At 46.2% G+C, this 23260-nt stretch overlaps 2 protein-coding genes across 2 annotated transcripts in view; both read left to right on the forward strand.

The window, feature by feature from the left end:
• LOC127585534 (MOB kinase activator 2-like) overlaps positions 1–23260 on the forward strand; it is a 507209-nt gene that overhangs the window by 421108 nt on the left and 62841 nt on the right. The gene's annotated exons all lie outside the window — the stretch shown is intronic.
• tmem150b (transmembrane protein 150B) lies at positions 245–22210 on the forward strand. Its single transcript, XM_052043084.1, has 7 exons — positions 245–391; positions 2493–2567; positions 10945–11004; positions 13007–13074; positions 16946–17073; positions 19155–19332; positions 21790–22210. The coding sequence occupies exons 2-7, from the start codon at positions 2503–2505 to the stop codon at positions 21972–21974; spliced, it is 684 nt and encodes a 227-aa protein (XP_051899044.1). The 5' UTR covers positions 245–391; positions 2493–2502; the 3' UTR covers positions 21975–22210.

Consider the following 23260-nt stretch of genomic DNA (forward strand, 5'->3'; position numbering starts at 1 on the left):
GTAGGAGGTGGCTGAGCTTGACTTTACAAAATATATACGATGTAAATTAAACAGGAAATGTGACTTAAAAGAAATTACAACGAGTCCCATTCAGGGAAAAAGTTAGTTGGTTACTGAGGCGGTGGAGGAAGAGAGGTAGATGTGGGACTGTCTTGAATAAAGTAGCAGAGGTTCTACAGCATTCTGCAGCACTCCTGCTTTTGGGACAGGAAAGGAATACTGGAGAGACTGGATAAAGTGCCGTGAATCCTAGTTCTGATCTCCACGGCGAAAGAGTTAGGCTCACATGAATGAATATGCCAATTTTTGTGTGCATCTTTAATTGAGAAGTGATTTGTGGAACTTGATCTGGTAAAGAGTCAAGACATTCCAGGAAGAGGCCAGAATATTGGTAAGTAAAATCAAAATCATCATAAATATATGTAATATTTATGTATTTAAATGTATATTTAAAGAAAATAGCATAGTTAAAAGAGGTTTTAGTGATCATGTCAAACTGTTCTGCTACTTTAGGATTTGTTATTCTGATGTTCTTTCTTGGAAACATTTTTGTTTCCCGAGTTAACCCTTTGTGAACTGAATGTATCTTCGATTAACATTAAAAATAAACTCTCTCCCTAAATTTCCTAATAAGTGATGAAAAAATCCTGGAAAATGGCGACATCTTATAACCAAGGAATTAACTGGTATCTTTTAATATTTTCAGTCCCCCTGCAAAACAATCTCCTTTGATAGTCACCACCCAAGGCATTCAATCAGGATTTACCCAAAGTGACTGCAAACTCTTTGGACTTTATTTCCTGCGTATGTTTTGTTTTAGAGTAAAAGACTTGTCCTATGCTGTGTACGTTTCTTTTGTGTTCCATCTAAGTACCGCTTAGTGTTTTTTTTTGGTTCTGTATATTATTGTGTACCCATGAATAAATATGGGCAAGTAGTGTTCGTCTGTAAGCACTAATCTGGTGGTGAATTAACCCTGATGTTAAAGTCGGGGGTGAAATGTATTTGATGGTCATCTCAGACATTTCCCAGTCAGGATTACACAGCAAAAAAATGTTCAACCTGGGCACGTTTAATTAAGGGGAGGAGAATTGGTGCAAAATTTGGTTCATAATGAAACAGCTACTAATGGAAATTGCCTGGAACACAGGAGAATTTGTTGGAGAGAGCTGCTGTGGAGTGAGACTCAGCATTAACAAGCTGGGCCAATGGATAAATATAGACATTTTGGTTAAGCAAATATTTAGTTGATTATTAATAACTTTAATCCTGAACATAAACTTTGAAGCACCATAGGATGGCCAGTGTTGACTCAGACCCTGGGCTAGCTCTCGGTCCGGTGAGATCAATCAGCAGTGTGGGATTTAGTGAGGATAGCCTGGGGGAGAGAAATCATACAACATTTATGGTTTAATTAGGCAAATATAACTGCCTGAAAGCCACAATTCACATCGTAAAGATCAAAAATTTATCCATCCCCTCTTTAAAAACCTTCAGTGATCTAGGCATCTAACCTTCCGGTGGAAAGAATTCCAGAGATTCAACACTCTCTGGACATCTGTTATAAAAGATGATCTCATTAACTTATAACTATGTCGCCTAATAGGGTATTATCTTGATCAGAGGCTAAGTGTTGAGACAAAAGTCTTTTATTTTTTGAAATGGGTTCCAATAAAACCTGAAACACTCTTTAAACACACCATGGGTCACATCTATCATCAGGAGAACATTTCATGAGATTGTCTTCCAGAAATCTCATCACAGCAGTCATTCAAGACAAGATAAGATACCTTTATTAGTCACATGTACATCGAAACACACAGTGAAATGCACCTTTTGCGTAGAGTGTTCTGGGGGCAGCCCACAAGTGTCGCCACACTTCCGGCGCCAACATAGCGTGCCCACGACTTCCTAACCCTATGTCTTTGGAATGTGGGAGGAAACCGGAGCACCCAGAGGGAACCCACGCAGACACGGGGAGAACGTACAAACTCCTTACAGACAGCGGCGGGAATTGAACTCGGGTCACTGGCACTGTAATGGCGTTACGCTAACCGCTACACTTGACTGCCATCTGTGGGGACATGTATCAATGCCCATTCAGAACAGCGTGGAGAGTCATAGAGTCAGACAGCACAGAAACAGGCCCACTGAGTTCACCTTGCCCATTAACCACCCATATACACTAGCCCAACGCTAATCCCATTTTATTCTCCCCAGATTCTACCCCTTACCTACACTCAAGGGGCAATTTACAGTGGCTAGTTAACCTACCAACCTGGTCGCCTTTGGGATGTGGGAGGGAACCGGAGCACCCGGGGGGGGGAAACCTATGCGGTCACAAGGAGAACGTGCAGGCTCCTCACAGACAGCAGGATTGAACCTGGGTCGCTGGAGTTGTGAGGCAGCACCTGTGGGAAATGCTTGTGGGAAATTTGACAGTATGGTGGTGCTGTGCTTCAGAATAACCAGTGTTTTGCAAACTGTTCCAGCTGGTGCAGAATGTGGATCTGGGCTCTGCTCCCAATCTTGCTGACCATCTTTGCAACAGGAGGCATCTGGGCCGTGTAAGTATCACACGTTGATGATTGTATACATCACCATTGCCCCATTGGCAATGAAGCTCTTAACATCTTCCAGCATTGCACCGTGAAACTGATTGCAGGATTTCCCTGGTCGTCACTTACAATGTTTCAACACTTCAAGGGAGATTAGTGAACTGGCAAAACCTCTGGGCGCTTGCAAACTAATCGCAAAGTAAAATGCCTGGAACGTGTTTGGATGATGAGGTGGAAGTGAGTTTTTAACAGCACAAAACACCAGAATTGATGTTCTCTGGACATAAAGATTTTGTAACTCCCTAACCTACTGTCTCCCTCTCCATCTGCCCGTCACCCACACACTCCTCCCACTGGTTCCCCTCCCCATCTCCCTCCTGTGGTTCCACGCTCCACTATCCATCATCTTCAGCCCTCTGTCACTTCCACCTATCACCTCCCAGATTCTGACGTCATTCGCACCCTCATCTACCTATCACTCCTCCCGCCCCCCCATTTGGATCCACCTATCACTTGCCAGCCCTTCCCCCCCCCCCCACCTTTTTATACTGGCTAGCTCCCCCTTTCTTTCCAGTACAGATGAAGGGTCTTGACCCGAAACGTTGACTGTCCGTTTCCCTTCTGACCCGCTGAGCCCCTCCAGCGCTTTTTATGTTGCCCTAGGTTCCAACATCTGCAGTCTTTTGTGTCTCTAAGCTTTTGTAATATAATTCTTCCAGATAGCTATTCCACACTAACATAGAATCGTGGAAGAGTTATGCTACAGAAGGAGACCATTCAGCCCATCAATTCTATCCTGGCACCTTTTGTTGCATTCCATCAGTCCCATTCCTTCCTCTTTCCCTGTAATCCTGCAAACCATTCCCACAGCAAATGCTGGAGACACTCATCGGGTCAGGCAGCAACAGTGGGAAGAAACACAGTCAACATTTCCGATCACAGGACAGTATTTTCTGTTGTTATTTCAGACTTCCAGCCTTTGCAGGTTTTTCTCCTGCTTTTCAATGTCCTTTGAAGCATCGATTGACTCTGTTTCCACCAACCCTACAGGCAGTGAGTTACACATCATACCCACTTTCTGAGGAGAAAAGGTTTTTCCTCATAATCTGTCTTGTATCTGCATCTCCGAGCCTTGAACCACCTGCTAATGGGAACAGTTCCCCTCTAGTTACCCTATCTAAACCAGTCGTAACCTTTGTCAAATCTCCCCTTCATCTTCTTTGTCCCGAGAAGAACAACCATAGTTTCCCTGGTCTGAAATAGCTCACCCCCGGCATCTTTCTAATAAATCATTTCGGATTCTCTACAATCAATAAATAGAATGGATTTTTAAAATGTTTATTTATAATATTTCAGCTCTGTCTTAATCATATGTGTATGTTCCAGTATTTATTTTGTGCTCTGCAAAATGTTTGAGGAATTAGCTAAATGTTGTGCCTTTTCCTTCCTGGTTTGCTGTATGTAAGAACTCTTCAATATGATAGGCTGCATAGACGGCTTGATGACTACATGGCAACTGGGAGCTAGGGATCCTTTTGACAGCCACTGATGTTGGAAAGTGGGAAGTCCACAACGGAGGCCATTGGCTTTCTTCTAGGCCGCTGTGAGTGTTACCGACTGCCAAACAGAGCCTATGGTTTTGAACTACTTTAGGCAAGATCAATGATTGAAACATGAAGTTCCCATGTCTTCCCATTCATTCTGCTCACATTGTTAAGGTGACCTTGCAAGTTGCTGGATTTTTGTAACAACATAACTAGTTAACTCAGTGAACCTGTTTCCTTTTCCTTTAATTGACTGAATGTGTCCCAAAACCCACAGGGACTGTTAATGCCCAATTAGGGACAGGTAGTTAATGCCTTGCCAATTGTAATTTATACCTAAGAGACTTCCTCGTCCATTTGCCCGCTCCAGTAGTCTAACAGACCAATTCTCTTCAGCTCCCCCTCTGTCCCTTTTCTCTCTTCTCCTGATCTACCCAGTTCCTCTGACACCTGCCCCAGCCCCCCCATCACCCTGGTTCTTTCCCCTCCTCCACCCACTCCATTTTCCCCGTCACCCACACACACTGGGTCCCCTCCCCCCCCACTGTTCCCATCTGCCCCTCCCCACCTCCCTTATCTGGCTCCATGCTCCACCAGCCTGTCCTATCAGATCTGCAGCCCTCTGTTGCCTCCACCTCTCACCTACCGGCCTCTGTCGCTATTCCCGATCTCCCCTCCTCCATCTGCCTATCATCCCCTCCTCATCCGGATCCACCTATCACCTGCCAGCTCTTGCTCCATCCCTCCCTCTCACCTTTTTATACTGGCTATCTCCCCTCGACTCTTTCAGTCCAGATGAAGGGTCGACTGTCCACTTCCCTCCACAGATACTGACTGACCTGTTGATTTCCCCCAGCATGTGTGTTGCTCCAGATCACAGCATCTGCAGTCTCTTGTGTCTCTCTTCCTATCATCCTCTTTCCAATAACCATGCATTGAAGTAGTGCCTTTAACGCAGGAAAACACTTTGTACACCAGCCAAAGGAGGCATTCAGCCCGATCTTTAAAAGCCCAGTGAAAGGCAAGTGCATCATTGCAACAGTTATTGGATTCCATCTCGCCACCAAGAAGGTAACCCTCTGCAGTAATCCCTTGAGTGACACGACCCCTTTGCCATCTAGTTAGAAGAGGGGTGCACCTTAACTTTTCATGGGCACCCAGAGAAGGTTGCTACCCAAATAGAGGCACACAGACAAGCAAAAAATGGGAATAACCCTTACCAGCCCTGTGGCCCATCAAGATCAGCCCTTGTGCACTCCCTGACTGTGTACTGTGCTGTGGTGCAGAGCTGGACACTGCCATGCATTCCATCATCCGCAGTCTTTATGCATATTTTGACCAAATGACCTCTGATTTTGGCTCAGTCTACACTAGAATTTTTTTATTAAGATTTCAAGGAACAATTAAGATAGCTAAGTTTTTATTGCCAGATATCTTCCTGAACTTTGTATTATTACTGGGAGCTAGGATGGGCAAAAACGCATTTGATTTGAACATAACTATTGCAGATGTTTCGAAAGGTCATCGACCCGAAATATTCACTTTTTCTTGGCATCTGTTTTTTTGCAAGATTTAATTTTTGTGTGTCCATTTCAATTCTTATCGCATTACTGAAGAAAACAGTTTGGAAACATGGGTGAAGGCTCAGGGAAAAGCATTGAGAACGACCTCTAATGTCTATTCCAGACTCCGCTCAGTCCTAAACCCTTATTCCTGGTCCGAGACTCCTAGTCAGAGGGAATATCCACTTTGCATCCAGAAGTCTTATCCTTATTTCCAAATCCTTCCCTATCCTTGCAACCTCCTCCACCCTACAATCACTGAGATGTCTCCATCTCTTAAACTTGGACCTCTTGCTTTTCCCGTTGACTTTAACACTCACAGCTCCACCATCAGCTGTCAAAGCCCGAAGCTTTGTTGTTCCTTCCCTAAACCTCTTCACCTGTCTCACCTCCTTAAAGACCTTTGACTGAGATTTTAGTCCTGTGCCCTAACATCTCTTTGTGTGGCTTGGTTAATAATTCTCCTGTAAAACATACTGTGTTAAAGATAATACATATCAAGTGAGCTGTGAGGTAAACTATAAGACAGCTGGTAGTTGTACATTTTATGAGATGTGTATATATGAATTATTAAATGCAATTTTTTATTCCTCCTTCAGAGGATGAGTGTGTTACTCGTAAAGGTCAATGTTCAACTCCTTGAGCAGGGTGTCTCACTGACCATTTCATTGCGATCACTCTGGGTTTAGAGCCAGACTTGGTGAGATGATAGATTTCTTTCCCTAAAGGACATTAGGATCAGGCCGTGCAGTCCCTTGAGCCTGCTTTGCCATTCAATCTGGTGGAAAAAGCTGCCAGAGAAAGTAGTTGAGGCAGGTGTAGTAACGACATTTAAAAGACAAAGGAAACTGTGGACACTGGAATCTGGAGCAACGCACAAAATGCTGGCGGAACTCAGGGGGTCAGGCAGCATCTGTGGAGGGAAATGGACAGTCGACGTTTCGGGTCGACCCTTCATCAGGACTGTAAGGAAGACGAGAGATAGTCAAAGAGGTGAGGGAGAGGGAGAGGTGAGGCAAGAGCTGGCAGGTGGATCCGGGTGAGGAGGGGAGAGTGGGAATAGTGACAGAGGCTGGGAGGTGAGAGGTGGAGACGACAGAGGGCTGCAGAGGGTGGGATCTGATAGGAAAGGTTTAGAGGGATATGGGCCAGACAGGGGCAAATGGGACTAGGTTAAGTGGGCACCGTGGTCGGCATGGATGAGCTGGGCCGAAGGGCCTGTTTCCGTGCCGCGTGGCTCTATGACTCTACAATCAAGGCTGATTCTCTCTCTCAACACCATACTCCTTGGTACCTTTATCAACTGGGAATTCATCGACCTCCTTCAGCAAGTAGGCCTCTTGTGGGCAAGGATTCCCTGAGTGAACCAGACGGATTTCAACAACAAATACTATTACAGATGTCAGTTTTTAATTCCAGATTTAGTTTACTTAATTGTATTTAAATTACCAGCTGCTGTGGTTGGATTTGAACTTGTGACCCCGGATGGTTGTTCAAGCCTTCAGATTGTTGTCCAGTACTCACCGACATAAAAATTAGGTGCAGGCGGAGACCACTCAGCCCTTCAAGCCTGCTCTGTCATGGCTGATCTGGTTGTAACCTCAACACATTCCACCTACACACAGTAAAACTGTGCCCCCACTTGCTTATCAAGAATCTGTCTCCCTCTGCCTTAAAAATAGAAAGACTCTGCTTCCATCAATGCTTGAAGAAGAGACCCTCTGAGAGAAAAAAGAATTGGTATTGGTTTATTATTTCACATGTACAGAGTTACAGTGAAAAGCTTTTGTTTGCATGCGATCCAGACAGATCAGGCCTTGCTTAAGTACACTGAGGTAGTAAGAACAAAACAGAATGCGGAATATAGTGTTACAGTTACAGAGAAAGTGCAGGCAGATAAATAAAGTGCAAGGGCAATGATAAAGTAGACCGGGAGATCAAGAGTTCCAGAGTTCATCTTTTATGTACAAGAGGTCTGTTCCAAGAGTCTGATAATAGCAGGGTAGAAACTGTCTGATGGTTCATGCTCTCAGGCTTTTGTATCTTCTGCCCAATGGGACAGAGGAGAAGAGCGAATAAGTGAGATGGGAGGGGTCCTGCCTGCTCTCCTGAGGCAGCGGGAAGTGTAGGCAGAGTCAGTGGAGGGGATTGCATGACGGACTGGGCTGTGTTCACAACTGTCTGCAATTTCTTGCAGTCTTGGGCAGAGCAGCTGCCACACCAAGCTGTGATGCATCCGGATAGGATGTTTTCTATGGCGCATTGATAAAAATTGGTGAGGGTCATTGGGAACATACCGAATTTCCTCAGCCTTCTGAGGAAGTAGAGGCATTCACTTCACTTCTTAAATGGGAGACTTCTGATTTTTAAACAGTTACTCCTCGTTCTAAAATCTCCCACAAGAAGAAAAACCATCACATTCATCTTATCAAGACCCCTCAGGATTTTACATGTTGCAATCGTCCCGTCTCAATCTACTGAACTCCAGTAACACACGCACTACTTTATTTTCCCCCCCAAAAAACAATATAAATCAAATATTATTTTGAAGTGAGACTTGAGGGGACAAATTTGAATCATTGAGAAGACATTGCAAACCAGAAATTAGAAAAGTTTTCTTAACAAATGAGGTGTGTTTGGCATAAATGCTAGGTACAGGGGAGGGAAGGCAAATACGTTGGGTGCTCTGAGGGTGAATGATGTGGTGAGAGAGCTAGTATGTGTATAGTGATGGGCTGAATGGAATTTTTCAGACTTAGCTTATTTACCTCTGTAGATGAAATGTAATTTGTTGTTCCTAGGACAATGTAATAATTATATCTGATAATGTATTGTTTAGTATTGGATAGATTTAGCTCAATTGAAATTAGATTCAAATTGAAATGAAAGAGTCAAAATCAAATCAAGTACCAATTGGAAACTCATCAGAAGATTCCATTTAACACCTGAATTATCTAAGGTCGTAGGTGTCATGTTATGCAAAGAACAAATATGAAACAAAGCATTAGAGTTACATTGCTCAATAACAACTGGGTTTACTTAAAAATGAATTAAGTTCCTAATTAAAGACGACGGGAAGCATTGCAGGGGTAAATTGGTTTACTATTGTCACATGTACTGAGGTACAGTGAAAAACTTTGGTGAAAAACACAATGATGCTGGAGGAACACAGCAGGCCAGGCAGCATCCGTGGAGTTTCTACAGTGAAAAATATTGTTTTGCATGCCATCCATACAGATCATTTCATCACATCAGTGCATTGATGTAGCACAAGAGAAAACAATAACAGAATGCAGAATAAAGTGTCACACTTGCAGAGAAAATGCAGTGCAGGTAGACGATAAGGTGCAAGGCCACGACAAGGTGGATTGTGAGGTCAAGAGCCGATTGTATAAAGGGGCCATTTGACAGTCTTATAACTGCGAGATAGAAACTGTCCTTGAGCCCGGTCACTTCAATTTATAAGGAGATCTCAATTCATATTCATTTATGAGATGTTAACACTGCAGGAATGCCAGCGCTTATTGCCCATGCCTAATTGAACTGAGGAGGCAAGAAAAGTTCAGCCTCACCAGTGGATCTGGAGTCACGTATTTCCTTCCTTGAAGATATCAGTGAACCAGATGGGTTTTTACAACAGTCTGGTAGTTTAATGGCCACTGTTACGGAGGTTGGCTTTTTTAAAGTTGCATTTACTTGAATTTAAATTCCTCGTCTCCCTGGGATTTGAGTCTTGTTGCCAGAACAATTATGTAACCACTACGGGTCTGAATCCAAGTACAGCAATTGGGGAATTTAAATTAATTAACCATTACACTACCACATCTGCATCTCAGTCCGACAGCAGATTATTGTCAATATTGAATCTCAGCTTAAAGTCTTGAACAATTCTTGCGAGGGGCTCTCTGATTTCTACAAATCGAGTTCCCTCCTTGGCTATCCCTTGCACTAGTTCTGTTTCGTTGCCCCTACCTCTGTTCCTGCCCTCTTCTCCAACTGGTCACCCAGTGTGGTTAAGATTCTAAAACTACTCCCGACAACAACAATGTCAATCGAGCCAAATCCTAAACAAAATAACCCTATTAATCTGAGAGCTAAAAGACCCCAGCTAAAAGTCCCGGCCAATGATCACCCCTCGGTCCGAAGCAAATCATCTGTTCATTATCACATTGCCGTGTGTAAGAGCGAGGAAGGTGATAAAAAATAATGGTCCCTGGTACATCTTGGAGAGCGAGGGCCGGAGCTCTGGAAGAGAAAGAGAGAGAGGGCCAGAAGGTGTCAGCTCATAGCAGTGAGGGCAGAGCGGAGGGAATGTTACGAGGCTGTTCCTGAATCATTGAGTGTGGGTCTTCAGGCTCCTGTACCTCCTCCTTGAAGGTAGTAATGAGAAGAGGGCATGTCCCGGAGGGTAGAACCATGTGTAAGAGCTTGTTACGTGTAAATTGGTTGTGGCACTTACTGCAGTACCTGCGAATACAATTCAAATGAACGTCATTAACTGTTTAATGCTTTGCAATTGTCTGACGTTGTGATATGTTAATCTCTCTTTTAAAATAAAATTAGTTTGTTCCTTATTTTGGTAGACCTGCTTTTTAGATTTATTCTGGTTTGACCAGACATAGGGGTTTAATTATTATCAAGGTGTGCTTCCAACCTTTGGACCTTCGTTGGCTCTTTATAATCATTGTCAAAGTCAAAGTCAAAGTCGAGTTTATTGTCATGGGCACGCGTACATATGTGCACAGGTGCAATGAAAAACTTACTTGCAGCAGCATCAAGTAAATTGTTGAATTTTTTGATATCTGATTATATTGCATTATAACAGTTTAGACTTTAACAGAATCAGAATCAGGTTTATTATCACTGACTCAAATGATGTGAACTTTGTTGTTTTGTGGCAGCAGTACAGTGCAAGGATATAACGTTACTATAAATTTAAAAAATAAATAAATGGTGCAAAAAAATGGAATAATGAGGTGTGTTCATGGGTTCATGGACCGTACAGAAATCTGATGGCGGAGGGGAAGAAGCTGTTCCTGAATCGTTGAGCGTGGGTCTTCAGGCTCCTGTACCTCCTCCCCGATGGTAGTAATGAGAAGAGGACATGTTCCAGAGGGCATGTTAGTGATGGATGCCACCGCCTTGAGGCACCGCCTCTTGAAGATGTCCTCGGTGGGGAGGCTGTTTTGTCTCATTTATTCTTTGTATTGCTTCACATCTTTATGTCAATCTTAGTCATTCCCTTTTGCACCAAAGTCATTGTTGGTAAATTTCCTGCAGGTTTTCAATGGCGGTGGTGAATGGGTCTGTGAATGTCACTGTGGAATTCCCCTACATCAGGTGAGCATCCTCAAATTGTCAGATGAAACGTCAATATCAATTGTTTCCCTGCAGTGTCAGATGGTCAGCATGGACTAGGTGGGCGGAAGGGCCTGTCTCTGTGGAAAGATGCTGGAGAATGGGACTGATGGGATAACACCCCCCACCACCACCCTTAGAAGCTGGTGTTGGGCTGAATGGCCTCGCTCTGTAGTGCTTTACATATAACACCGATTAGACCACATTACAGGGAAGCCTGTGACTGCAGAGGCTGAAGGGGCCGAGAAACAAAAACCTGCAGGCGCTGGAAACCTGAAATAAAAACAGGGACGCCCTGCAGGTCAGGCAGAGTATATCGTCTCCTTTCAGGCATCATCTCTCCACAGACGCTGCCTGACCTGCTGTGCATTTCTAGCATTCTCTGTTTCTCAGGTCGATACGTTGCCTTCCTATTGGCAGGGTTCAGAGTGAGTGATGCTGGGAGGAAGAGCATGAACGAAACTCATGCAAATGACCTTGCGTACGTTCCACAGTCAGATATAATGGAGTTAGGAAAGATACTGAGGCACAAATATTGAAGGAGCGACACCTCATATTCCGTCTTGGTAGTCATCAACATTGATTTCTCTAACTTCTGGTAACCCCTTCCCTCCCCTCCCTGTTCTCACCACCTGCCCATCACCTTCCCTTTATTCCATGGTCTACCGTCCTCTCCTATCAGATTCCTCTTCTTCAGCCCTTTTGCCTCTTCCACCTATCATCTCCCAGCTTCTCACATCGTTCCAACTTCTCCCCCACCTACCTACCTTCCCCCCTCACCTGGACTCACCTATCACCCTCCAGCTTGTGCTCCTCCTCCCCACCCTTTTATTCTGGCTTCTGCCCTCTTCCTTTCCAGTCCTGATGAAGGGTCTCGACCTGAAACGTTGACTGTTTATTTCCCTCCGTAGATGCTGCCTGACCTGCTGAGTTCCTCCAGTGTTTTGTGTGTGTTGAGGCACAAGTGTTCTTCTCTGGAAAAAACTCAGCAATGAGGATACAGGCAAACAGGCAGTGGGAAAGGTGATGCAAGGGAGAATATTTCAAACAACAAACAATCTGTTAGAGGAACTCAGCGGACCGAGCAGCATCTGTGGAGGGAAAAGAACTGTTGACGTTTCGGGTTGAAACCCTGCATCAGGACAGAGGGTTCTGCAAGTTCTCAAAGTATTTCAAACACTTGGTTTATTGGGACAGATGTGGAGGGTGATTAAGTCCCACCTACAGACTTTGATCCCCGGCACCAGTGAGGCAATTTATCATCACTGAGCCTGGGGTTGAAGTTTTTTGAAGAGGCAGGGTGTGCCTCAGACGACTCCACCAACTCCCCGTCTCCGAGGGTGCTGCCGTAATCCCTCTGGTTCCCCATGCACTCCTCCTGTCCCCCCGTTTCCCCCTGACCTCCTCACCTGTCCCCACGTGCGCTCCTCTAATCTCTGTCCCCAGGTGAGCTCCTTAATCCTCATTCCTAGGTGAGCTCCTCTAACCCCCTCCCCCCCCCCCGTCCCCAGGTTAATCCCCCCGTCCCCAGGTAAGGTCCTCCCGTCCGCAGGTGAGCTCCTCTAATCCCCCCCGTCCCGTTAATCCCCCCCCCCCCCCCCGTCTCCAGGTGAGCTCCTCCAATCCTGTCCCCAGGTGAGCTCCTCAAACGCCTGTTTGAGTGAAAAGAGCTGGCAGGTCCCTGGGGACAGAAAACTTGTTCTACCAAGGACTGGCCTGGTCTCGATGGGCAGCATGGCCTCCTCCTGTGCCCTTGCCCAGTAAAGTTCCTCACTCTAATCCCCATTCCCGGGTGAGTTCCTCTACCTTAGGGAATGGTTAAAGAAATCAGTGCCCAAGAAGGTAAATCAATGAGGGGAAGGGAAAAGAAAGATGTGTCTTTAGGGGAAGATAAAGTGTGGTGGGGGATGGACTTAGGCCATAAACTTTGTCGTGTCAGTCCCAGCCAGATGAGATTCACCAGTGAATTTACATTCTTCTTTAGTGTCTGTGGTGCAGAACCTCCTCAGAGTTGTCTCTTTGGCCAAGTCATGAACATTGGGGCATTCCTGGGTGAGTAATTTCCTTCACGGTTTTCAATTATCTTTCTCCTGAGGCTAAGAATGGTCGGTTGGAAGGGAGAAGTTCTAATTGCATCTAATGATGACAAGTTACTGTTCTGGTGATGAGTAAACCTGCCTGTTGTGGAGGGTGTAGGGTCAACGCCTGGGTTGGCAGAGGAAACACCTTGCCAACTCTGGGTAGTCTTGTCACATGACCTGCTGCCATTGGCTGCTCCACTCTGAGTCTTCTGTCATTGGTCACTTGTTCTCACAATATCAAAAACTGATTAGACAATACAAAGGCCCTTCATTATGTGATTGGATAGCACCTTTGACCTTTTGCCATGCCTCTAGTCTGTTTATGATTCATTCTATGAAAATATGAAAACCTACCCTCCCTTGGAAGACCAAGTGGTTACAGCACAGTAGGAGGCCATTTGGCTCATCATATTCATACCTGCTCACTAGTTCCACTAACTGGTCCTTTCTCTGTAGCCTTGAAGTCTTTTCTTCACCGTGTATTTACCCGGTTCCCTCTGGAAGGTCACAGTGGAACTGCCTCCACCACATCTGCAGGCAGTACATTTGGTCTCCAACCACACCCTGTGTAAGAATGTTTCTCCTCATATCACAACGGATTCTCTTCACCATTATACTATACCTGTGACATCTAGTCCGTGACCTCTCTACTGAAGGGAACAATATCCCCCTATCCACTCTGTTCAGACCCCTCATCGCCCTTCATACCTTTATCAAGTCTCCTCACTTCTCAAAAGGAAACAATCCCACCCTCTCTAAATTGTATCTCCTCATTCCGGGACCCTCTCTGACGTCTTCATCTTCTTTCTATAATGAGGCAGGTTTTCTGACGGGTTGCATCTTAGCCTGGTATGGAAAATGCTCTGCTCTGGACCGACAGAGTGCGGTAAACACAGCCCAGTCCGCTACAAGCTCGTCACTTCCTTCCCTACCGTGCATTGCCTCAGGAGGCCCAGCAGTACAGTCAGGGATGCCTGCCATCCTGGCCATTCCCTTTTCTCTCTTCTACCTTCTGGGAGAAGATCCAGGAGCTTCTCCCAGACGTCCAGACTCAAGAACAACTTCTTCCCCACTGATATCAGACTTCTGAACCAACCACTTCCTTCACATCCCCTTCCTGGTGGTGCTGCCACGATCTTGTAACTCTACCTCCCTCAGTTATTCCGTTACTGTCACTTTAGCATTTCCCTTTGCACTACTTCAGACTGCATAACAATCTTTGCCCCATTCTGCTGCTTTGTGCTTCTCTCTGTATTTATTGCTGTATTTATTAATCCGATGTACTGTTTACTCTGTGAGCTTCATGCAAGCAAGGAATTTCATTGCAGCCTGGTGTATATGACAATAAACGAATCTAATCAGAATTGAACTCCAGTTGAGGCCGGACCAATTGAGGTTGGAAAGTGTCTGGTCATGCACTTTGGTAGAAGAAATAAACAGGCAGACTACTATTTAAATGGGGAGAAAATTCAAAATTCAGAAATGCAAAGGGACTTGGGAGTCCTCGTGCACGATACCCTAAAAGTTAACCTCCAGGTTGAGTCGGTGGTGAGGAAGGCGAATGCAATGTTGGCATTCATTTCTAGAGGAGTAGAATAAAAGAGCAGGGATGTGATGTTGAGGCTCTATAAGGCATTGGTAAGACCTCACTTGGAGTACGGTGTGCAGTTTTGGGCTCCTTATTTAAGAAAGGATATGCTGACGTTGGAGAGGGTTCAGAGAAGATTCATTAGAATGATTCCAGGAATGAGAGGGTTAACATATGAGGAACGTTTGACGGTTCTTGGGTTGTACTCCTTGGAGTTCAGAAGAATGAGGGGGGACCTCATAGAAACATTTTGAATGTTAAGAGGCCTGGACAGAGTAGATGTGGCAAAGTTGTTTCCCATGGTAGGGGAGTCTAGTACAAGAGGGCACGACTTCAGGATTGAAGGGCGCCCATTCAGAACAGAGATGCAGTGAAATTTCTTTAGCCAGAGAGCAGTGAATCTGTGGAACTTGTTGCCATGGGCGGCTGTGGAGGCAAAGTCATTGGGTGTATTTAAGGCAGAGATTGATAGGTATCAGAGTAGCTAGGGCATCAAAGGTTATGGTGAGGAGGCGGGGGAGTGGGGCTAAATGGGAAAATGGATCAACTCATTGGTATTGGTATTGGTTTATTATTGTCACTTGTAGCGAGGTAGAGTGAAAAACTTGTCTTGCAAACCGATTGTACAGGTCAATTCATTACTCAGTGCAGTTACATTGAGTTAGTACAGAGTGCATTGATGTAGTACAGGTAAAAAACAATAACAGTATAGAGTGAAGTGTCACAGCTACAGAGAAAGTGCAGTGCAATAAGGTGCAAGGTCACAACAAGGTAGATCGTGAGGTCGGAATCCATCTCATTGTATAAGGGAACCGTTCAATAGTCTTATCACAGTGGGGTAGAAGCTGTCCTTGAGCCTGGTGGTACGTGCCCTCAGGCTCCTGTATCTTCTACCTGATGGAAGAGGAGAGAAGAGAGAATGTCCCGGGTGGGTGGGGTCTTTGATTATACTGGCTGCTTCGCCAAGACAACGAGAGGTAAAGACAGAGTCCAAGGAGGGGAGGCTGTGTCCACAAATCTCTGCAGTTTCTTGCGGTCCTGGGCAGAGCAGTTGCCGTACCAAGCCGTGATACATCCAGGTAGGATGCTTTCTATGGTGCATCGGTAAAAGTTGGTGAGAGTCAAAGGGGACAAAACAAATTTCTTTAGCCTCCTGAGGAAGTAGAGGCGTTGGTGAGCTTTCTTGGCCATGGCATCTATGTGATTTGACCAGGATAGACTGTTGGTGATGTTCACTCCCAGGAACTTGAAGCTCATAATGGAATGGTGGAGCTGACTCGATGGGCTGAATTGCCGACTTCTGCTCCTTTGTCTTATGGACCAGTGTCTTATAGAGGTCCAGTATAACTTCTCTGCTTTGCTATTTTATGCCTCTGTTGATAGAGCCCAGAGTCACTCATGCCTTATTAACAGGTTTCCCTACTTTCCCTGCAACTTTCAACGGTTGGTGTGGTCATGCCCCAGGTCCCTCTGCTCCTGCACACCTTTAAGAAAGGCATTAATTTCCAGGGCCCGCTTACATTTGTTGTCCTGAAGATTAACCTTTAATTGCTGGAGACTCCGAGTCTATCCAGAAGGATTGGAAACCCTTAACTGGGGGTCCTGGAACTGTTTTCAAGGTTGGTGGGTGGGAAGTTAATGGGAGATCTTCCTCAAGGTCCAACGATCACTGGTGATAGGTGACCCTAAATCAGATCTGCCAATTTGCCTCCAAGTACAGGCAGCATTCTTGCAAGAAGATAAAAAGTGGACTCTAATACGGGATTGCATAACTTGCATTTCCAACATTGTTCTATTGAATGGTCCCCTAGTACGATGAGATAGACTATTGACCTTACAATCTATCTAATTATGGCCTTGCACCTTATTGTCTGCCTGCACTGCACTTTCTCTGTAACTGTAACACTTTATTCTGCATTCTGTTATTGTTTTCCCTTGTACTACCTCGATGTACTGTTGTAATGAAATGATCTGTATGCATGGCATGCAAAACACAGTTTATCACTGTACCTCAGTACATGTGACAATAATAAACCAATTTACCCCTGAAGTACTCTTGAGGTGCAGTCATTGTTGATTCGAAGCAACCTGTGTATAACAAACTGCAACAAACAGTAATTCACAGCTCAATAGTTGTGACAGGTGCTGAGGATTTTGCTCTCGTAATTTTAAAGCAAGTTACATTCTGAACAACTGTGACTTGGAGAAGAGTGTCTGCTGACTCTTAAGGTGTCCTTTTCTCATTCCTTTGCAGTGACGTGGGTCTGTGTCATCAGGTACCAGCAAGTGGTGGACTACGGCTACCAGTCCTCGCTGAACATCGTCAGCTTGGTGGCCGGCTGCCTGTGTGCTGTGGGTGGCTCTTTAGTGGGCAACTTCCAGGTAACTCACCGTTCTGGACTGCACTTGGAAGCGGGAAGGGAAAATTCCGGCAGGGATGTGGTTCCACCCACACCCATCCTGCCTGGTCACGGTTAGATCGAGGACAGACAGTGGCCATATGTGTACAGAACCGAAGGCAAGGGAAAGTCCGGCTGCTCCACCAAGCCTGATCTTTTGCTCATGATGTCTGATGTGTTGTGACTAGTAAGAATATGTGTGTATTGACAGCCATGACAACAGATATTTAGTCTGTAGGGCAGCGAAACATGAGGAACAGACAAGAAATTAGATCCAAGATCAATCAGTCGTGATCTTATCGAACAGTGGGGCATGCTCAATGGTGGCATGGTAGAGCTGCTGTCTCACAGCTTCAGAGACTCGGATTCGATCCTGATCTCCAGTGCAGTCTGTCTGCGTGGAGTTTGCACATTCTCCCTGTGACCGCATGGGTTTCCCCCGGCTGCTCTGGTTTCCTCCCACGTCCCAAAGACGAGTCGGAGGGTTAAATGGCCAGATTGCCCCTGGTGAGATGAAGTGGCAAAGGGACCAAAGGGGGAGCTTGGAAGAATAAGTTGCAAAGAAATAAGGGAAGGGATTGGAGTTTCTCCCCTGGGAGATAGCATGAACTCAGTGGACTGAATGGCCTTCTTCTGTGTCATTACACGTCTGGCCAACTCCTGTTTCCCAGTTATGCCAATCTGAAGACCACGCATTGAGTATTCATTGCCAAGGTAGGTGGATATAGTGGGTAATAAGGCATACAGCTGTGGCTTAAAGTACAAGAGCATGAGGGTCATCTTAAACAAGACATTAGTCTGGCAGCCAGTGTGTTGTCCAGCTCCCTGCCCTTACATTGGAAACCACTGCCAATAAAGGCAAGGATCCTGTACAGCTTCTCACTCTGTTCGCTTCACCTACTCACCCATCAAGACTCAAAGGGTTCAGTGCTCACATGGTTGACCTCACTGGGAAACTGGAGCAAGGATCAGGCACACTGCCCCTCATCTCCCCTGGACATGCACCACCATTCAATAGGATCATGTCTGATCTGATCTTGGCCTCGGCTATGCCCTCCTGCCCCTTCCCTAAATCCTAACTCCCCACAGACTGAATGTCTGCCTACCTTGGCCTTGAATATATTCCCTGACTTCACTTCTCTGGGGGAGAGAATTCCAAAGGTTCATGTCCCTCCAAGAGGAAAAATTCCTCCTCATCTCCATCTTAAAATGGGCAACCCCATATTCTGAAACCATGGCTCCCTAGTTCTCTAGGTACCTGCACCGGGGGGAAGCATGTGTTCTGCCTACCCATTACCTGCTGGGGTTGGAGACACAAGAGGCTACAGATGTTGGAATCTGGAGCAACACACAATACGCTGGAGGAACTCAGTGGGTCAGGAAGCAACTGTGGAGGGAAATAGTTGACCGCTCATTTAATGCTACTCCGGAATTCAACCTTTGTGGGGGTACAAATTCAAGTTTATTGTCATGGGCAGACATACCCAGGGTATAAATGCCATGAAAATTAGCATTTTACAGCAGCAGCAGCTCAGTACATTACAAATGTGACAAACGTTAATTACATAAACTTGTTAACATAAATTATACACAATTTACATGACAAAAAAAGATATATACATAACGACATTAGTGAAAGTTGAGGGAAATATAGTCTGAGGTAGCGTTAGGGTTTTTCAGGTCGGTTCAAGAACTTGACGGCAGTGGGGAAGAAGCTGTTGTTGAACCTTGAGGTGTGGGGTCTTCAGGCTCCTGTACCTCCTGCCTGATGGCAGCATCGAGAAGAGGGCATGGCCCGGATGGTGGGTGTCCCTGAAGTTGGAGGTCGCCTTCCTGAGACATCGCCTCTTGTAGATGTCCTCAACGGTGGAGAGAGCAGTCCCCCTGATAGAACTGGCTGAGTCCACCACTCTCTGTAGCCTCTTGCGTTCCTGTGCGTTGGAGCTTCCACAGAAGGATTGGGCAGCAACATGGGCGATGGTTAGCCAGGACTTGATGGGCCACTGTGATAAGTACAACGATATCCAGCGATATCACTGACCTCTTTGTTCATTCTCTCCACAGACGGTCAACCAGATTCATGTCCACCTGTTGGGAGCCTTTCTCTCATTCTTCATTGGGAATCTCTACTTCTGGCTTCAGGTGGCATTAACCTATAGGGTCAAACCAAGGCACGGGAGCAAGTGGATTGGACCTGTGCGGATTATCTGCAGCCTTGTCTGCACAGTCTGCCTCATCCTGTGTATCCTTTGGCCAGAGGGCTGTAGATCAGTGAGGGTGAGCCAGAAAGCCAAGGACCATTCTCTGACAGGGCTCGGTGGCTCAGACAGATGACAGGCGGTAAACTTTGTGCAGTTGTGGCAGTTTATGGCTTTATCCTGACACCAGAGACTGCAGGTGCTGGAATCTGCAGCAACAAACAATCTGCTGGAGGAACTCAGCAGGTCTGAGCAACAGTAGAGCACAAGAACAGGCCCTTCAGCCCACAATGTTGTGCCAAACTAATGACACCTAATCCCTTCTGCCTGCACATAATCCATATCCTTCCATTCTCTGCACATTCATGTACCTATCTATGAGCCTCTTAAATGCCTCTCTTGTATCTGCCTCCACTACCACCCCTGGCAGCGCATTGCAGGCATCCATGACTCTGTGAAAAAAAAACCTGCCCTGCGAACTTTCCCCGTCTCACATTAAATACATGCCCTCTAGTATTAGACATTTACACCCTGGGAAAAAGATACCGGCTGTCTACTCTATCTTTGCCTCTCATAATCTTATAAACTTCTATCAAGTCTCCCCTCAGCCACTCCAGAGAAAACAACCCAAGTTTATCCAACATAGCACATGCCCTCTACTCTGGGCAGCGTCCTGGTGAACCTCTTCTGTACGCTATCCAATAGCCTCCACATCCTTCCTATAATGGGGTGATCAGAATTGAATGCGATACTCCAGAGTCAGGCAGCATCTGTGGAGGGAAAGGGGTAGATGACGTTTTGGGGTCAGGATCCTGCATCAGGACTGAGAGGGGTGAGGGGAGATGGCCGGTGTTGGGGAGGTGAGGGGGAGGGATGAGGTAGGAGCTGGCAGGTGATGGGTGGAACCAGGTGAGGTGGGGATGATGGGCAGATGGTGGGGTAGAGTGACGAATCAAGGTATTGGGGGTGGGGGCGGAAAAGGTGAACGGAGAGACAGAGAACACAGGTGGATGGGTGGGAGTGGGATGTGGGGTGGGTTACCCAGAATTGGAAAACTCAATGCTCAGGCCCTTGGGTTGTAGGCTACTCAAGTGGAATATGTGGTGTTGTTCTTAAAAAGGGAAATCTTAAATCTTTTAAATTCTTAAATCTTTTACCAATATGTACATATAGTGTGGGCTACCTTCTTACCAGAACACTGTTGGTTACTTTCCCTTCTACCTGAGCACCAGCTGATAGTTTTCTGTGATGCGTTTGGGCATCTACATGTATGGGACAGCTGTCCACAGGCTGAAAGACTGTGCATTACACTCTTCCTCAGCCTCTCCACCGTCCTGTATTAGGATCTGACATTTTCTCCCCGAGTTTTGACTCCTTCAGGAAGACGCACATTTCATCTTGTAGTCGGGGAGTCAATAGGCCTGGAGATAAGATGGGAAAGTTTAAATAGCACGGCATCCAGTGCAGTCCTATAGGGTGAGGGGGAAGGCTGGGAGCTTGGTGATCGCATCCAAGATCGGAGCTCTGATTGAAGATGAGTCTCTTGCATTCCTTTATTGGGATAGCGTCCCTGCAGGTTAAGGACGCTTGATATAGGTGTACAAGGGTGGGGAGCGGCTGGGTGTGGCGCCTGGAGGAATGTTGATTTAAGGACAGTTGAGATTTTCCACTGGGGCAGGGACAGTCCTGGTCATTGGGCACAGGGTACAATCCAGACACCAAGTCCCCACGATAGATTAGTGGGCTCATGCGCCGCTCTTTCTGATTGTAAATCTTAGAAACCAACATGCCCCAGCCTCCGGTCCCAGTCCAGGGTTAATCCAGGAATTAGCGACCCTTTGAGTGACCCTCTTAACTCTGAGGGAAGGCTTTGGGATGGGATGGGGGTTGGTGGGAATCGGACAAGATTCCTGCTCAGGAGACACAGGAGACGGTAGATGCCGGAATCTGGAGCAACAAACAGTCTGCTGGTGGAACTCAGCGGGTCGAGCAGCATCTGTGGGGAGGGGGGAAGGAATAGTCGACGTTTTGCATCAGGACTGAGAGCGGAGAGGGGAGATGGCCGGTATAGATACGAGGGGGGATAGTTGTGTTAAGAACAAGAGGAATAGGCTTGGGATGGTCATACGTCTGCTCGCCATTCAGTGGGTGTCGACTGCCTGTTATGTTTGTTCTTCATCAGGAGACAAACTTTGCATGGGTTTAACATCTGAACATTTATTAACCAACACACCAGACTGGCTTGCTTTTCCTCTCTTTTTACAGCTGCTTCCTGTTCACCCATGTGACCCCTTGCTTTGCCTATTATTATAACTACATACTAACACATAATAGCACACTGCCCTTCATTTCTCCTTCGTCCCTCCTGCCAGGAATCCCACATCCAGCCTCTCAATAGCCTCCGTCGACGGTGTGACCCTGCCTAAACCTCAAGCGGAGGCTGCTCCCCCCACCCCCACCCCTTGCACCGACTGCAGCTGTTTCCTTGACCGTGGATGCAGTGGTGCCGCTGCACCTTTGGGAGGAAAGGACTGCGGCGGCAATCTGCGAGTGGGTGGCCGGCATGGACCTTCTCTTCCTCTTTGGGCTCTTCGCTGTGGACTTTGGGCACATCGACGGGCACTTCTTCCACGTCATGCAGGAGAAGGCTGCCATGCAGAACTCAACCACCACACTGGAGTTATAACGGCGTTGGGCTGGGATTCACACGTTCCATACACGTCGTGTTCAGTGGATTGTGAAGTGCCTCAGGACATTTCACCACGCTCCCTTAAAATATTTTCTGATGTTTACCATGGTCCCTTGAAGCCCCTCAGGACATTTCACCACATTCCCTTGGGCATTTCACCATGGTCCCTTGAAGGACATTTCACCACGCTCCCTTGAAATACTTTTGGATGTTTACCATGGCACCTTGAAGCAACTCAGGACATTTTGCCACATTCCCTTGAAACATTTTACCACACTCAGGGTGCTACATAAGTGCAAGTTACTGGAGTGAAAAATTAATGCAAACCTGTGGTTTGCTCTACATTACTTATATTAACCACATACAAGGGCATCTAAGAATTAGGAGAAAAAAATATCAACTTTATGATTAACATTCTTATTTTTATTCAAAGTCAAAGTCGAATTTATTGTCATATCCACAAGTCCATGTGTGCACAGGTGCAATGAAAAACTTACTTGCAGCAGCATCACAGGCACATAGCATCAGATAAGCAGCATTCACAAGAAAAACAAATTGTACACAATTTTTATGAGAAAGAACAATTAGAATAAAAAAAGTCCATTTTGGTGCAAAGTGGTCACAGTGTTGCTAAACTGTAGTGATTAGGGTTGTGCCAGTTTGTTCAAGAACCAAATGGTTGAAGGGAAGTAGCTGTTCCTGAACCTGGTGGTGTGGGACTTCAGGCTTCTGTACCTCCTGCCCGATGGGAACTGTGAGAAGATGGCATGGCCCGGATGGTGGGGATCTTTGATGATGGATGTTGCCTTCTTGAGGCAGCACCTCCTGTAGATACTACCCATGGTTTTACTGATCGGCGTTGTCTGATATTGTCACTATGGAGTTCAGCCGTAGATCAGCCATTGAATGGTCGAACATAACTCGAGGGGCTGAATGGCCTTCCACTGTTGTTGCCTGGCCCCTACTCTCCAGGAACATTGATATTCCCAAGCTGCAGATGTTGGAGGAACACCAATGGTTGGGGAAGCTGCCTGTTATGACCTCCTGTTAAACGGTCATTGAATGCCCCTTAACAGAGGGACAAGGAGTTAGGGTAATTGGTTGAAAGACAGGACGGGAGATGAGGAATGGGATTCCCTCCCCCCATCCCCCCCCCCCCACAAGAAGGTGGTGGGGTTCTGGAACTCACTGCCTCCAAGGGTGAGAGATAGAGACCTCCTCATTGTACTTAAACAGCCGTGAAGGGCTGTGTCCCCCAGGGCTATGGATCTAGAGCTGGGAAG

This window comes from Pristis pectinata, chromosome 33 (assembly GCF_009764475.1).
Source record: "Pristis pectinata isolate sPriPec2 chromosome 33, sPriPec2.1.pri, whole genome shotgun sequence".
Taxonomy (NCBI): Eukaryota; Metazoa; Chordata; class Chondrichthyes; order Rhinopristiformes; family Pristidae; genus Pristis; species Pristis pectinata.

Excerpts from the sequence above, each read along its gene's own strand:
- tmem150b (XM_052043084.1), top strand. The coding sequence starts at position 2,503 with ATGTGGATCTGGGCTCTGCTCCCAATCTTGCTGACCATCTTTGCAACA. Across the intron at positions 13,075-16,945 it reads GAACATTGGGGCATTCCTGG|TGACGTGGGTCTGTGTCATC; the intron begins GTGAGTAATTTC and ends ATTCCTTTGCAG. Across the intron at positions 17,074-19,154 it reads CTTTAGTGGGCAACTTCCAG|ACGGTCAACCAGATTCATGT; the intron begins GTAACTCACCGT and ends TTCTCTCCACAG.